The following is a 13,094-nucleotide window of genomic DNA, read 5'->3' as shown; positions in this document are numbered from 1 at the left end:
ATCGGTCAGCCGAAACTAATTGCATTCGCTAGCTAAAAAGGTGTATAATATATATATATATATATATACTATAATTATATACTACACATATATACAAATATGTTTATTAGCTATTATTTTTGGGAGCGGCTAAAGATATATTTTCTATCTCAAGTTTCTAGCCCATCTATAGTGGGCTTTTGATTTTTACTATGTTCGAACTATAATCCTGGACTTAACTAATTCGTGGCCCATTTACTTTCCCTCCAAGTAAGAAAGCGGCGCCCATAATTATAGGTTTTCCACATAGAAGGCGGGGCAAAAACTTGACATATTTTTATCAAAATTCCAATATCCCGCCCCTTAAAATTGCTGAAACTTTAAATTCACCATTTTCTGATACAATATTGTAACAGAGCTCACTGTCACAAGACTCGCACTCACAAAGCAAGCTCCTGAGCACCAAAAAGAAAAAAAACCATCATTATTTTTGGAGCTGCCCTAAAATAAAATCAAGATTCCATCATATACTTCAACAGTGTACATTGAGTTCTACAAATCTCTCTAGATTTTGTGTTAAATCTCTTCTCAAGGTCAGTATCCAAGAGGCACATGATATTTTCAAATCAAGTTAGTAATATTTCTTTTCTATTATTGTTCTTATACCTTTTTTTTAGTTTTTCTTATTTGCCCATAATTTTACTAGGGTTTTAATGTTTTACCTGTACACTAGCTACTTCTGTTACTATTTGAGTAAATGTGTAAAAAGGTGCTTTGTACCCTTACTTTTGAGCCTTTAAGCTTATCAATTTATTTATCTAGTTATTGATTTCAATTCTTTGTCTGGTATTATAGTTGGTTATTGTTGGTATTTGCTAGGTATAAAAAGCTAGGAGTTTTCATGAACTGTAGTAGATTTGAGAATTGGGTTATTGGATTTTATGTGTTTTTTTGGGCTAAAGATTGCTTTTTTTATTTTTGATGTTGGTAGTGTTCATGTTGGATTAGTGATTTCAGGATGGATGAACATAATGCTATCAAGAGGCGCTGCGGAAGTCGTCCTATTTTGGGAAATATAACAAATCAGATTGGAAACAAAAGGCCATTTTCTTCAATTTTGGGCAATCCAAGTCTAAAATCTGTAGATAAGGGAAGAGAAAAGCTAGGGGGAAAATTTGTTTTGGTAGATGATGGAGAGACCGCGAAACGTGTTTGTGTTGCTCCTCCTCCTCCTTGTAATAAGATTAGCTCATCAAAGGTAGATGTTGTATCAGGGATTTCAAACATACCAAATGAAAACCAGGATCCCAATTTGTTGCATGTTGGTTCATCTACTGCTATCTCCAAAAGTACAATCGGAGATAGCAATGAGAATAGCAGTGCTATTGAAGTTATCAATGACCAGGATAGTATTCCAGAGAAAATTTCTGAAGCTACCAATGATATGGATGGTTTGGTAACTGGTGTACCGGTACAAGCATTGTCCGGAACTGAAGACCATGATGCTATTCATAGTTGTGAAATTAACGAGGATAGTGAGGGTACCGAAAGTGACATGGATCCTGATGAACAAGGTTTTGATAATCTGGTTATGAGTCAGTCTGGCTCAGTAGACTTTGCAAGATTGCCAGAGTCACAGGAGTCGAGAGTTAAACTTGACACATGTGTAGTAGGAACACAGACTTGTGAGGATAATTCAGGTTTAAATGCTAGCATCGACTCCATTAAAGCTTGCTCCTGTAGCTTTTGCACCAAAGGTAAAAGTATCTCGCAGGCCATGGTTTTGATTTAAGTTCTTCTGAGCTTATATCCTGTCTTACTTCAGTTCAATATTAATGGAGTATTGATTTAGTTCTCTTTGTTATTTGATTATCAGCTGCCAATATATGGTTAGACCTCCATTACCAAGATATCAAGGGTCGGATAAGTGGTGAGTCATCCTAAAAATATTACTTATAATTACTCGATGAAACTTAATATCCTTCTCAGCTGCTTTTCTTTATGCAACTACTGTTTTCATTATACCTAGCCATAAAGAAGAGCCAGAAAGATGCAAGCATTTTAGTTGACAGAAGTTGTAGGGGCAAAGGGATTTGGAAGGAGGGTCCGGAAAAAAATATTGAAGCCTCAAATCTTGAATCAAGTTTAATGGGTCAGTGGAAGTCACTCTTTCAACACATGGAGCATATTTTTCAACACGAAGCTGAAGAGCTAGTAAGTTTGCTAACTGTTCTGCTCACTGTCTGAGTTGGTGTAGATGGTCATTCAATATTTTTGCATATTGCCCCTGAGATGTGAATCAGATGCATATTGTCTGTTGATCATTAAGCTTTAAGATTTTCTTCATCAAAGTTTACTCCTTTTTAAGGGCGGCTCAACAATATTGGTGGCCTAAAGTCAAACCTTAATAAGATGCTTTAAGTTTATCTTATATATATATATATTGTAACAATGGTATGTAAACCGTTTTGTACGTATTTTGATCATTCACTCAGTTACCTGCTAGCTCCCACCATCGTAAAAATTGGTAACTGCTCACTAAGGCTAGATAATATTTTTATAAGAAACATATATTGACTGTTAAGATAATGTTTTTATAAATTCTTATAAATCTAATGATCTCAATTTTGTACGAACCACTAAGCGGATGTCAAAATAATTTCATACTCTTGGACTAATTCAAGTTTATTTTGAAGTGAAAAATGGCTTAATCCACTCTTTATAAGAAATAATCAACTGTAAAAGATACTACAAGAGATTTCTTTCTTTAATTATCAAAGTCATCATCAAATTGTTCATTTTCATATATTGCATATTTATTGTAAAACTCGAGTTAGTTATCTGAATAATCTCTATCTCATGCCACAAAAAGAAGTATATAGTATCTTCTATTAATAAAAAAGGGCAGCCCGGTGCACTAATCTCCCGCTATGCGCGAGGTCCGAGGAAGGGACGGACCACAAAGGTCTATTGTACGCGGCCATACCTTGCATTTCTGCAAGGGACTGTTTCCACGGCTTGAACTCGTGACATCCTGGTCACATGGCATCAACTTTACCCGTTACGCCAAGGCTCCCCTTCTCTTTTATTACTTAATTTACAATGTGTAATAACATATAAATTTTAAAGAATTTGGGGGCCTTCAATTGGTTGGTTGGTTTTTTTTTGGGGGGGGGGGGGGGGCTAGAGCAATTGCTTTAGTGGCTCCCCCCTAAAGCTGGCCCTGCTCCCTTTCTTTGAGCTGTTGGTCTGGTGCATTATCTTTTCTTTCTAGTTGGATCATTCATGCCGAGGACTGTTATTTGTGCCATCAGTATGCCTTTTGACGGAGGCATGGTTCATAGATTATAAGATTGCTATCTTTTACTAATTTCTTCAAAACATGGCAAATATGCAGCACAAATGTTTTATAGTTAAGTCGAATCTTCAATTTGAAAATCATGATGACTTGTTACTAATAGATAGGGAAGCAGTAAGTCTCTTTATTTCATTAATTGAAAAGTAGAATATTCCTAGTCTGCTGTTGACCCAGGGAGGAATGAGGGATAATCTCTACTTGCAACCGTAGCAAATTCAGCCATGTTGCTACTTGTAGCATTCTTTTATTTTCTTTACTGTTCAAATGGAGTTCTTCAGGACCAATAGCCAGAGATTATTTGTTAGAACTTAATACATCAATTAGCATATGAGGTTTTGGTGACAATTTTTTTTTTTCCGTTTACTTTTTCTTTTTCTGTCAAATAATAATTAGCGATATAGTTGCACTTGTGAACTGCTGACTGGAGAGAAAGACTAGAATGTCTTTTCAATTAAATGTTCTGTTACTTGCTTCTAGTCATCACCCCGATTTAAGATTCTCATATACAAATATAATGAATTCAATGAAAGAAGTAATATAAAGACTAAATTTTATATCACACACAAGTATCAACTTTGCAATGGATGTCTGATTCACTGCTCCCCTTCTTATTCTATGTTCTTTTGTCATCTGAGTCCTTCATTTGAAAATTATTCATAGTCCTAAACAATCTGATCTTACCCTCTAAAGAAACATCAACTCTTAAGAAATGTAGATACGCCATGTTTTTGGCAGTCAGGTTATGTAAGTAGAGATGGACATGGTCAAATGTAGGCAAAATCTAGAGCGCTAGTAGTTTGTGGCTTTCAACAGTCTCCTTGAATTTATGATTTATTTTCTCATCAAGCAATTAATTTGAGTCATATTCTCCGGACATCAATATGTCAGGTGGGGAAATTGATGATATTATTTGCGCTATTACCAAGGTTTAGAATTTTCGAACATTTAGGAATCTAAATATAGAGTGCTTAATTGATTGAAGTTGTGATATTGCCTTTAAATTTGGGAAACGAGCTTCTAAACCTTGATTAAGTGGTCACTAGAAAATATAGCTTGTCACCAATCTGAGAAAGCTGCTAACCTTTCTTATCTAATTCTTGATTTTTAATTTTCTTGAACTATCATTACTGCAAGTTTCAGCTGATGGAATCTGCTCCATGTTAAACTAGAGTTAGTTGGTCATGATCTTGCCACATTGATTCTGCTCTTCGTGCGAGCAGTCTATCTGGAAATGATGCTTAGTTGCATCATGTTAACCCTTCTGCATAAACACTTCCCCCACTCACGCAACCCCAAGGATGTGCGCCTAATATCGATATACAACTCAATTTACAGAACTACTATGAACCTGATGATCAATTCATTTGGATATTACAGGAAGGTAGTTTAGTTACACTGACTGACCTCAGAGAGAGATGCAAGGCAGACCTGGATTCGTTCACTGGTACTCCAGAGAACTGCTAGTTGGTTCTGTTTGTAAGATTGTTACTTCATTTTCTAGATGTTTGTTTGGTTACTCATGTATTCACATGATCTGAGTGTACTGAAGAAATATTGTGTAACAGTCTGCTTGATGTAAAGTAGTTAAAAATGGTGTAACATTCTTGGTGATCGTACATCACAACAGAGCCATTCTATGAAAGCTGCATTTTCCATGATAGTTTGAGGCCATATTTCTATTGTGTAACTTCAAAAATCAAATTACCATATGAGTCAATCAGTTCTAGAGGCTGCTTATTTGATAGAGTGCTAGTTGCGCAAATGGCACCTTTGATAAGATTGATCATTTTGTGAAAATGAGTTCTTTCCTTCAAAGGTTTCTGTTGTCTTCTACTTATATTGAACAAGAAAAACATCTTCATCTTTGTCCCACCTAAGATACACTTTTTTTCCCTCAAGATTATATGAGAATGGAGATATAATAGTGGTTGTAACAGGTGAATTTTCGACTTGTACAATAAGAAATGATTGAAGTGATAAAAGTTCAAACTTAATTAATGAAATGCAAGTGGTTTGCTGTCTTTTTGCAACTTAGGTCTATATAAGTTTTCCTTGATATTGTTAGTGAAAATTGACATTGATGTGACAATTTTTAGATGAATGTCATCCGTGTGATTCCTTCACTCAACTGGAATTGATAATGGCAAGCAAAGAGCATATTATTGCAAACTACAAGTGTTAAATAACAATGTGCAACAATTTTTAGAGTAAATTGCTAGGATGCAAGAAATTTGTTTTGACAAACATGGCTATAACCATTTGTAATGCTTTTCATAATAGGACTTTGATAGTATTTAGCTTATAGTAATTAAATTTCCATTTATGGGAGAGTTTCACCATAATAAGGCGATAAATGACGTTTGAGAAGCAAAGTGATTTGAGTCACGTTTGGATGTGATTAAGGCTCAAGTTGCAAGCTGATATCCTGCTGCCGAGATTGTAATTGTAGTTTTTAAGTGTTGTAAGAGTTTAAAATTCACATAAGTTTTTTGCTTCTTACTTTTTTTTTTATCCCTAAATAAGAGCCTATTTCTCCCATAGAAAATGTAAAAAGCAAATGGACCTTCTTCTTTCTTATTTTTTCCTTATTCCCTTTTTAATGGAAGGTTTGACCTTTTTTATTTATTTATTTATTTATTTATTTATAAAGGTTAACTTTGAAAGCCTTATTTGAAGTGTATGGAGTCATCCAAGGCACTATATATTAAGGAAAACTAGGTGGATCTCTTTTTGTATTCCGTTGCTGACTTTTAAAAGCAAAAATGGTGTAGTTTATGTGCTTCCTAATCTTAATCCTATACATTTTAAATAAATAATCCTATCCGACTTTGTTAAGGTCAATGAAGTATTTTGGATTTAAAGCAATCAAGGTTAACATGATCACTAATGATGTGGAGATGTGGATTATCGATAGACATGTACAAAAATTTCCCAAAATCTTGACTCATTTGCCTTTGAAACTTTTTTAACTAATATTACTCAAAGAAATTTGAGGCCAATAATTCAATAGCATTCGTCTAAGGCATTAGTCTCATAGTAATATAAAGTTTTAAGCTCCAGTTCGCCTTTAACTATGTTTTATGAAATTTTAGAATTTGAAAGTATGAAATTTAGATATTTAATAACAGATCAGAAGAATGATGGTAAAGTGCAGTAGTGGAGTTCATATAGTTGTCGAGATGTTATGTCCACTATTTTAGATGGGTTAAATTGCATTATTTAAGCATGACACATGTCACATGAATATGTATCAATATATTAACTCTTTCTTTCTATGCAATTAATATATAGTGGAAGTTTATCCGTTAGGCATTACGATAGAAGTTCTATTATTAATTAAAGGTTTTGAAAATTCATTTTTGAAAAGTAGTGGCACACTTCAATTTTTATCAAAGCCATTTTAATTTCCTGATAAGTGTTAAAAAGTCTTCATTTGTTTGTGTTGCCATCCACCTTTGTCAACTTTTCTGCTACTTATTAATTAAATATTTTTTTTGTGCTCTTATTATGCATCATAACAAAATGGAATGGCCACTATCTGTATATATATGATCAAAACTAACATAGAAATTAAAACAATAACGTGCATGTATCAGCACGTATATAGATCAACTAGTATACTGACACGGGACTTAAACATATAATGGAATTCTTTTAGGGTTGACATTAAAATAAAGTCCCCGAAAATGAATTGAACTAGTCATATCAAATGACTAAGCAAGTTTTCTTTTTTCAAAATAATAAAGAAGAATTAACCCAAATAGCCGTCCACCCAATCAACTAAACTAAAAATAGCCAATAAAGGTATAATATGTGCATAATGTTTGTATTATACATGTATAATTATATATAATCAGTGTATAATCTATGTATATGACTAGAAAAAGTAAACAATGAATGTTGCCGGCTATTTGTGTAAAAATCCCAATAATAAATCGTACTGGCAACAATAATTCTAAAGCCCATTAAAGCGTCACTAACACATATGATTATTTTTTAAGGAAAAAAAGTATATCAGTTGACATTCCATATGCTCTATCTTCAGTTTGGAGAAAAATAAATTTACAATAGGTTGTGGAGGAGTAGTGGCTGCAAAGAAGAAAAGAAAAGATTTATTGTTAGGTGATCTTATTTGCATTATTAATCTTAATCATAGGTTTATCAAATTTGGCATCGGTATATGTGGCAATCTCCGGTCTCCGCTTAGAAATAAAAACTTTTCCCTTTTTATAAATATAATTGTATTTAAAGTGAATGTCTAAATTTTAGAGAGATTTTAGGATTTATTACTTTGTGGCTAAGTCACGTTTTCCCTATAAATAGAGAGATTCTATTCCATTATAAATGATCACAAATCAATAAGAAGAATTATCTTTCCCTACTTTTCTCTACAATACTCTTCTTCTTCTTTTATTATTTTATAACATGTTATCAGCACGAGACTCCAACCAATTGAGTAAAAACTTTGGGATACGTGCATGATACTCAACTTGTACATAATATTGAACACGATGATTGTCAATTGTTCCCTGAACTTCCTTCAGGATTAAATTCTGGATTTAAGGTAAGTATTTTACCTTAATTTTCTCTTTTAAATTCTTGAAATTCTGTAATTAGATTTTAAATACAAGCAAAGACTATAAATTTTGATTATAACTCTAATAGAGTTTGTGAGAAATTATAACCATCCGAAGTGGTAAAATTTTTATGTCTTGCCATGATCAAATTCATGTATTATTATGAGCATAAGAAGTGGAAACCCGTCCCATTCAATTTGATTCATTCTCGTTCCCTTAGGAGAATGTGGTAGCAATATGTAATAAGTTTAAAAAAAAAAAATTTTTTACCGTGAAGGTATCAATGTATGTGGACGTGCCAATAAACGAAATTATAATCGTCATTATTATGGTAATGAGAACAATAAGGATTCACAAAATAATCTTTCACTCTATGAAAGTAATATTTTTCATCGATTTGACATGAGATTTTGTAAAGCACATATAGATGATTATGGTCAATTCATAATGTGAATGTGACAACATGTGATTTGTGGATACATATTCATTCTTGAAATAATATGAACGTGCTAGCGGTAGTGAATATACTACACTCACCTCTAGAAAGAGATTTGAGATGAAGTAAGAAAATAATGTCATTATTAGGGCATGAATGATCATTGATCACGTACCTATGTGATTATTCAAAAATATTATGGCAATGTGATTATTAAAGGATAACAGTAATGCAACAAACAGATCTTGCATTTTTTATCATGACCATAATGATATAACTTTCTCTTTAAAAGTGATATTCACCATATGGATGTTGATGAATATGTGGTAGTATAAAATTAATTACGAGCTCTTGAAGAGCCAATTATTACTATTTAGAGGAATGAAATTGGTTATCAACAAGGCATTATGTTGTAGTAAGTCTCAAAGAAACTTATTGAGTTTTTAAAGTATTCGCGAAAGTGGTTGGTTATAGTGAGACTATAAATAAAGGAAAGAATTAATATCTTCTATAACTACAACTTGTAGCAGGGTAATATATATGTGAAAAGCTACCCGCTTTATTCTCCGGCTTGTACTACACAAATAAAAGAATGCCATGATAAAGTAGAAGTTTATTGATATAAAAATCAATATCATAATAAACTTGGAGTTTATTGATAATTGCACACCTCATGGTGTGAACCAGAAGTTTATCAATATTGATAATTTATCCAATTGGCTTAATTGATTTAGCCATGTTAATTTAAATACGAGGTGCAAAACTAAAAGAGAATTCACATGGGTAAATATTAAAGAACTAAAAAATTCTTTACGAATTTGTTTATGTTGCTTGTTCTTATTAATTAATAGACCAACTAAAATTGGATTGAATCCTATGAATGCTGAAAATATCAAAGGTGAATATGGGCACATTCACATGCCATGCATACCACGTAAGATGCATATATGAAATGGTTACACGTACGATTATTATTAACCCGCAACCTGATATTTACGAGGTAACTTGCTCAATAATTTAATTCAGAGCATAATTTTGAGATTTCTATTCAAGACAATTCATCTTGATAAGTTGGTTTACATCACATCTGGTTTAGGTAAATGATCTATTGAGTGCCCCCACTTAATAGCTAAACTATTACTCATGAGAACAAAATATCTATATCAGTTTGATATACGTTATATAAGAAAGTATACATTCTCCCCTCACAAGTGGTTCAGTGTCAGGAGCCAAATAATTCCATCTTATTATTATTAATGTGCAGTGTATATTTTGATTAACACTATAATACACAAAAGGTGGGTTTTCAAAGTTGAGAAAGCAAGTTAGTTTTTCTAACACGAGGGAGAGACTTGATAAACAATTGAGAAAAAGTTACGTGGAATGAATTATCATTTGTACATCTAGATCCTCGAATAAGATAATATGAACTTAAATTTCATAAAAGATTATTCATCTGCAATATATTGCAAAGCATGCAAGACGCATTTGCTGACCCAAATAAAGTAACTATATTCTCACTGCAAATGCTCCTATTAGAATAAGTCCTAAAAGGTCAAAGTCTATGTTACGCTTAAAGCGTATAGATAAATCTATTTTAAATAAAATTTTGTAAAGAAGATGAGAAAATCATAATAGGGAGGCAAGTGATCTAGAAGAGTACACGACATAATATTTTATAAAACCTCACGAGAGGTTCAAGTACCTAAAATGAATGCAGAAATCTCTATGTTATGTCTTTATGAAAAAATATTGGAACCGACATAAAATGTTCATCGAATACATACACAAAAATATTGGCCAAATGGTTCAAACACTTAAAAGTATAAAGTCAATGGTGTGTGCAATCACTTTTATCTATCTTATATGTCTAGCATGACATGAAAATTTGATGTGCATCTAAAGTCAAGTTATATGCCTTATATGACTTAACTTATATCACAATCCTTGAAGGATGTAAATCGCTTAAATCATATACAATTCTTGATCCTGAAGTACTACATCCTAAGTGCAATTTATGCACATATGTATGTTACTATAACTATAAGCATGATAATATGATAGTGAGAATGTTTACCTCTATGGAGACACTGAAAAGGTCATTCCACGATATTATATGAAAATATTACATATCTATCAAGAATGATGATTTTAAAGTGCAATATATTCATTCAAGTGATAATATGGCTTTGTTCACCAAATCTCTATCGACGTCTACCTTCAAGAAGCTAGTGTACAAGATCAGGATGCGAAGGCTTAAAGATGTGAATTGATGCTCTCATCAGGGGGAGTTAATACGCGTTGTACTCTTTTTCCCTTAAAAGATTTTGTCCTACTGGATTTTCCTTACAAGGTTTTTAATGAGGCAACCAAAAGACATATTTCTAAACATGTGTACTCTTTTTCCTTCTCTAGAATTTTTTTTCACTAGGTTTTATTTTAGTTAAGATTTTAATGAGGCGAATTATTTTTTGAATAGATATTCAATGGGGAGTGTTATTGTCACGACCCAAAAACCAACCGTCGTGATGACGCCTATCGTGGTACTAGACAAGCCACTACTCAACTATCTTAACACAATAAAAGCTTTGAAATTTTAGACAGAAGCAATTAATATTTAGGAAAAACCTTTTAGGAACAGAAATAAACCTGCCACACTATACAATCTATCCCAAAATCGGGGAGTCATCGAGTACATGAGCTTCTATACCAGGAATAATATAATACAATGTCTAAGGAATAAGAACTGAAATGCGATAAAGATAATGAAGGAGAGCTAAGGCCTGCGAACGCCATGCAACTACCTCGATAGTCTCTGGGATCAGCTGCTCAAATAACAACGCCCGCTATGACGGGAAACACCTGGATCTGCACACGAAGTGCAGGGTGTAGCGTGAGTACAACTAACTAAGTAAGTAACAATAATAAATAAGGAACTGAAAGATAGTGACGAGCTACACAATTATAGTTCGTTTTCAGTAATCTCAGCAAGAAAGTAGACATGCTTTCAAATCCGACAATTTAAGTCAAATCAGTTTATACATTACCAAGTTCAAGTAAAATCGGATACAATATCTTCCAGGAGTTTCAAAACAATGACATATAGTAGCTAAGTGCAACAACAAATTAAAGCAAGTACAGCCTCTCAGGGCAACAATCACTCAACCTTCCTCAATAGCTCATCACTCGGCTCTCAGCCCTCAACACTCACACTCAATAGGTACCTGTGCTCACTGGGGGTGTACAGACTCCGGAGGGGCTCCTTCAGCTCAAGCGCTATATTGCTACGGCGTGCAGCCCAATCCCATATAAATAGCCATAAGGCTCGTTGCGGTGTGCAGCCCAATCCCATATAAATAGCCATAAGGCTCGTTGAGGCGTGCAACCCGATCCATATATACAGCCTTAAGGCTCGTTGTGGCGTGCAACCCAATCCATATATATAGCCCTAAGGCTCGTTGCGACGTACAACCCGATCCATATACCTTACAGTTCCACGGAATGGACCAAGTCACAATTCCTACGGTGCACGCCCACACGCCCGTCACCTAGCATGTGCGTCACCACCACACAATCATATAACCACAAAACCCGGGGTTTAATACCCCCAGGACCATATTTAAAAATATTACTTACCTCAATCCGAGCCAAAACTCTACTCCAAAATGCCCTTGCTTCGCGAATCGGCCTCCAAACGTCCCGAATCTAGCCACATGCAATACAATACAATCAATACAGCTAAAGGAATTAATTCCATAAGAAAAATATGAATTATAAGCCAAAATCCGAAATTGGTCCAAACCCGCCCCTGGGCCCGCGTCTCGAAATCCGACAAAAGTCACAAAACCCAAAATTCCATTCACTCACGAGTCTAACCATACCAAATTTATCAAAATCCAACATCAAATGGCCATTCAATTCCCCAAAATTAACTTTCAAAATCCTTAGCCTCAAACCCCCAAAATTCACCTCAAAAACTCACCAACTAGGTGTAAAATCAGTGCGGAAACGTAATTATTGAAGAAAAATGGACACAAGGATTTTACCTCAAGAATTCCACTTGAAAAGCCCTCTCAAAATCTCCAATATCCGAACTCAAAATGTTGAAATGAAGCCAAAATCGCGAAACTCTCGTTTTTAAACATTCTGTCCAGACCCCTATCGCACCTGCGGCCATATCACTGCATCTGCGGTCCCGCTTCTGCGATGAAAACTCTGCATCTGCAGAAGTCACTTAGCCCATCTGCCTCCGCTTCTGTGAGCCTTGGACTGTATCTGCGCCTTCGCAGGTGCGGAAAATTCCATCGCACATGCGCGCCTTCCCGGACGTGCGCGCGTCCACGTGCTTCCGCGCAAGCGCTCCTGCGCCCACATGCCCGCATCTGCAGCCTCTGCCCAAATCCTTCCTGGCCGCTTCTGCAGTCCCTTTTCTGGCTTCTGCGAGCTCGTACCTGCGGTTCCCAATCCGCAGGTGTGATTACACTAGTAGTTGCAAACCTTCAGCAATTCTTCAACTTCAAACCTTGGTCCGTCAACCACCCGAAATTAACCGAGGCCCCCGGGACCTCAACCAAACATACTAACACGTCTTAAAACATCATGCGAACTTAGTCGAATCCAATAATCACCTCAAACATCATCAAAAACACGAATTCCTCTCGGATTCAAGCCTAATGAACTTTGAAATTTCCAAATTCTACAAACGACATCGAAACCTATCAAATCTCGTCCGATTGACCTCAAA

General features: G+C 34.7%; 1 protein-coding gene across 6 annotated transcripts; it reads left to right on the top strand.

Annotated features, from left to right (window-relative positions):
* Window positions 1–299: 299 nt before the first annotated feature.
* Window positions 300–4,997, top strand: LOC104120431 (uncharacterized). 6 transcript variants are annotated; one of them, XM_009632504.4, is made up of 5 exons: window positions 300–609; window positions 971–1,736; window positions 1,856–1,909; window positions 2,009–2,193; window positions 4,715–4,997. In XM_009632504.4, exons 1-5 carry the CDS (start codon window positions 592–594, stop codon window positions 4,799–4,801), a joined length of 1,110 nt encoding a protein of 369 aa, XP_009630799.1. In that variant the 5' UTR covers window positions 300–591; the 3' UTR covers window positions 4,802–4,997. The 6 variants fall into 6 exon arrangements, with proteins under 6 accessions (XP_009630799.1, XP_009586565.1, XP_009587196.1 ...); XM_009588270.4 differs by having other exon boundaries at window positions 301–572; window positions 997–1,736; XM_009588901.4 differs by having other exon boundaries at window positions 301–572; window positions 988–1,736.
* The last annotated feature ends 8,097 nt before the right edge of the window (window positions 4,998–13,094 follow it).

This window comes from Nicotiana tomentosiformis, chromosome 5 (genome assembly GCF_000390325.3).
Source record: "Nicotiana tomentosiformis chromosome 5, ASM39032v3, whole genome shotgun sequence".
NCBI classification, from domain to species: Eukaryota; Viridiplantae; Streptophyta; class Magnoliopsida; order Solanales; family Solanaceae; genus Nicotiana; species Nicotiana tomentosiformis.
Note: the sequence above shows the minus strand (reverse complement) of the source record. Positions and strands in the feature narration are given on the sequence as shown.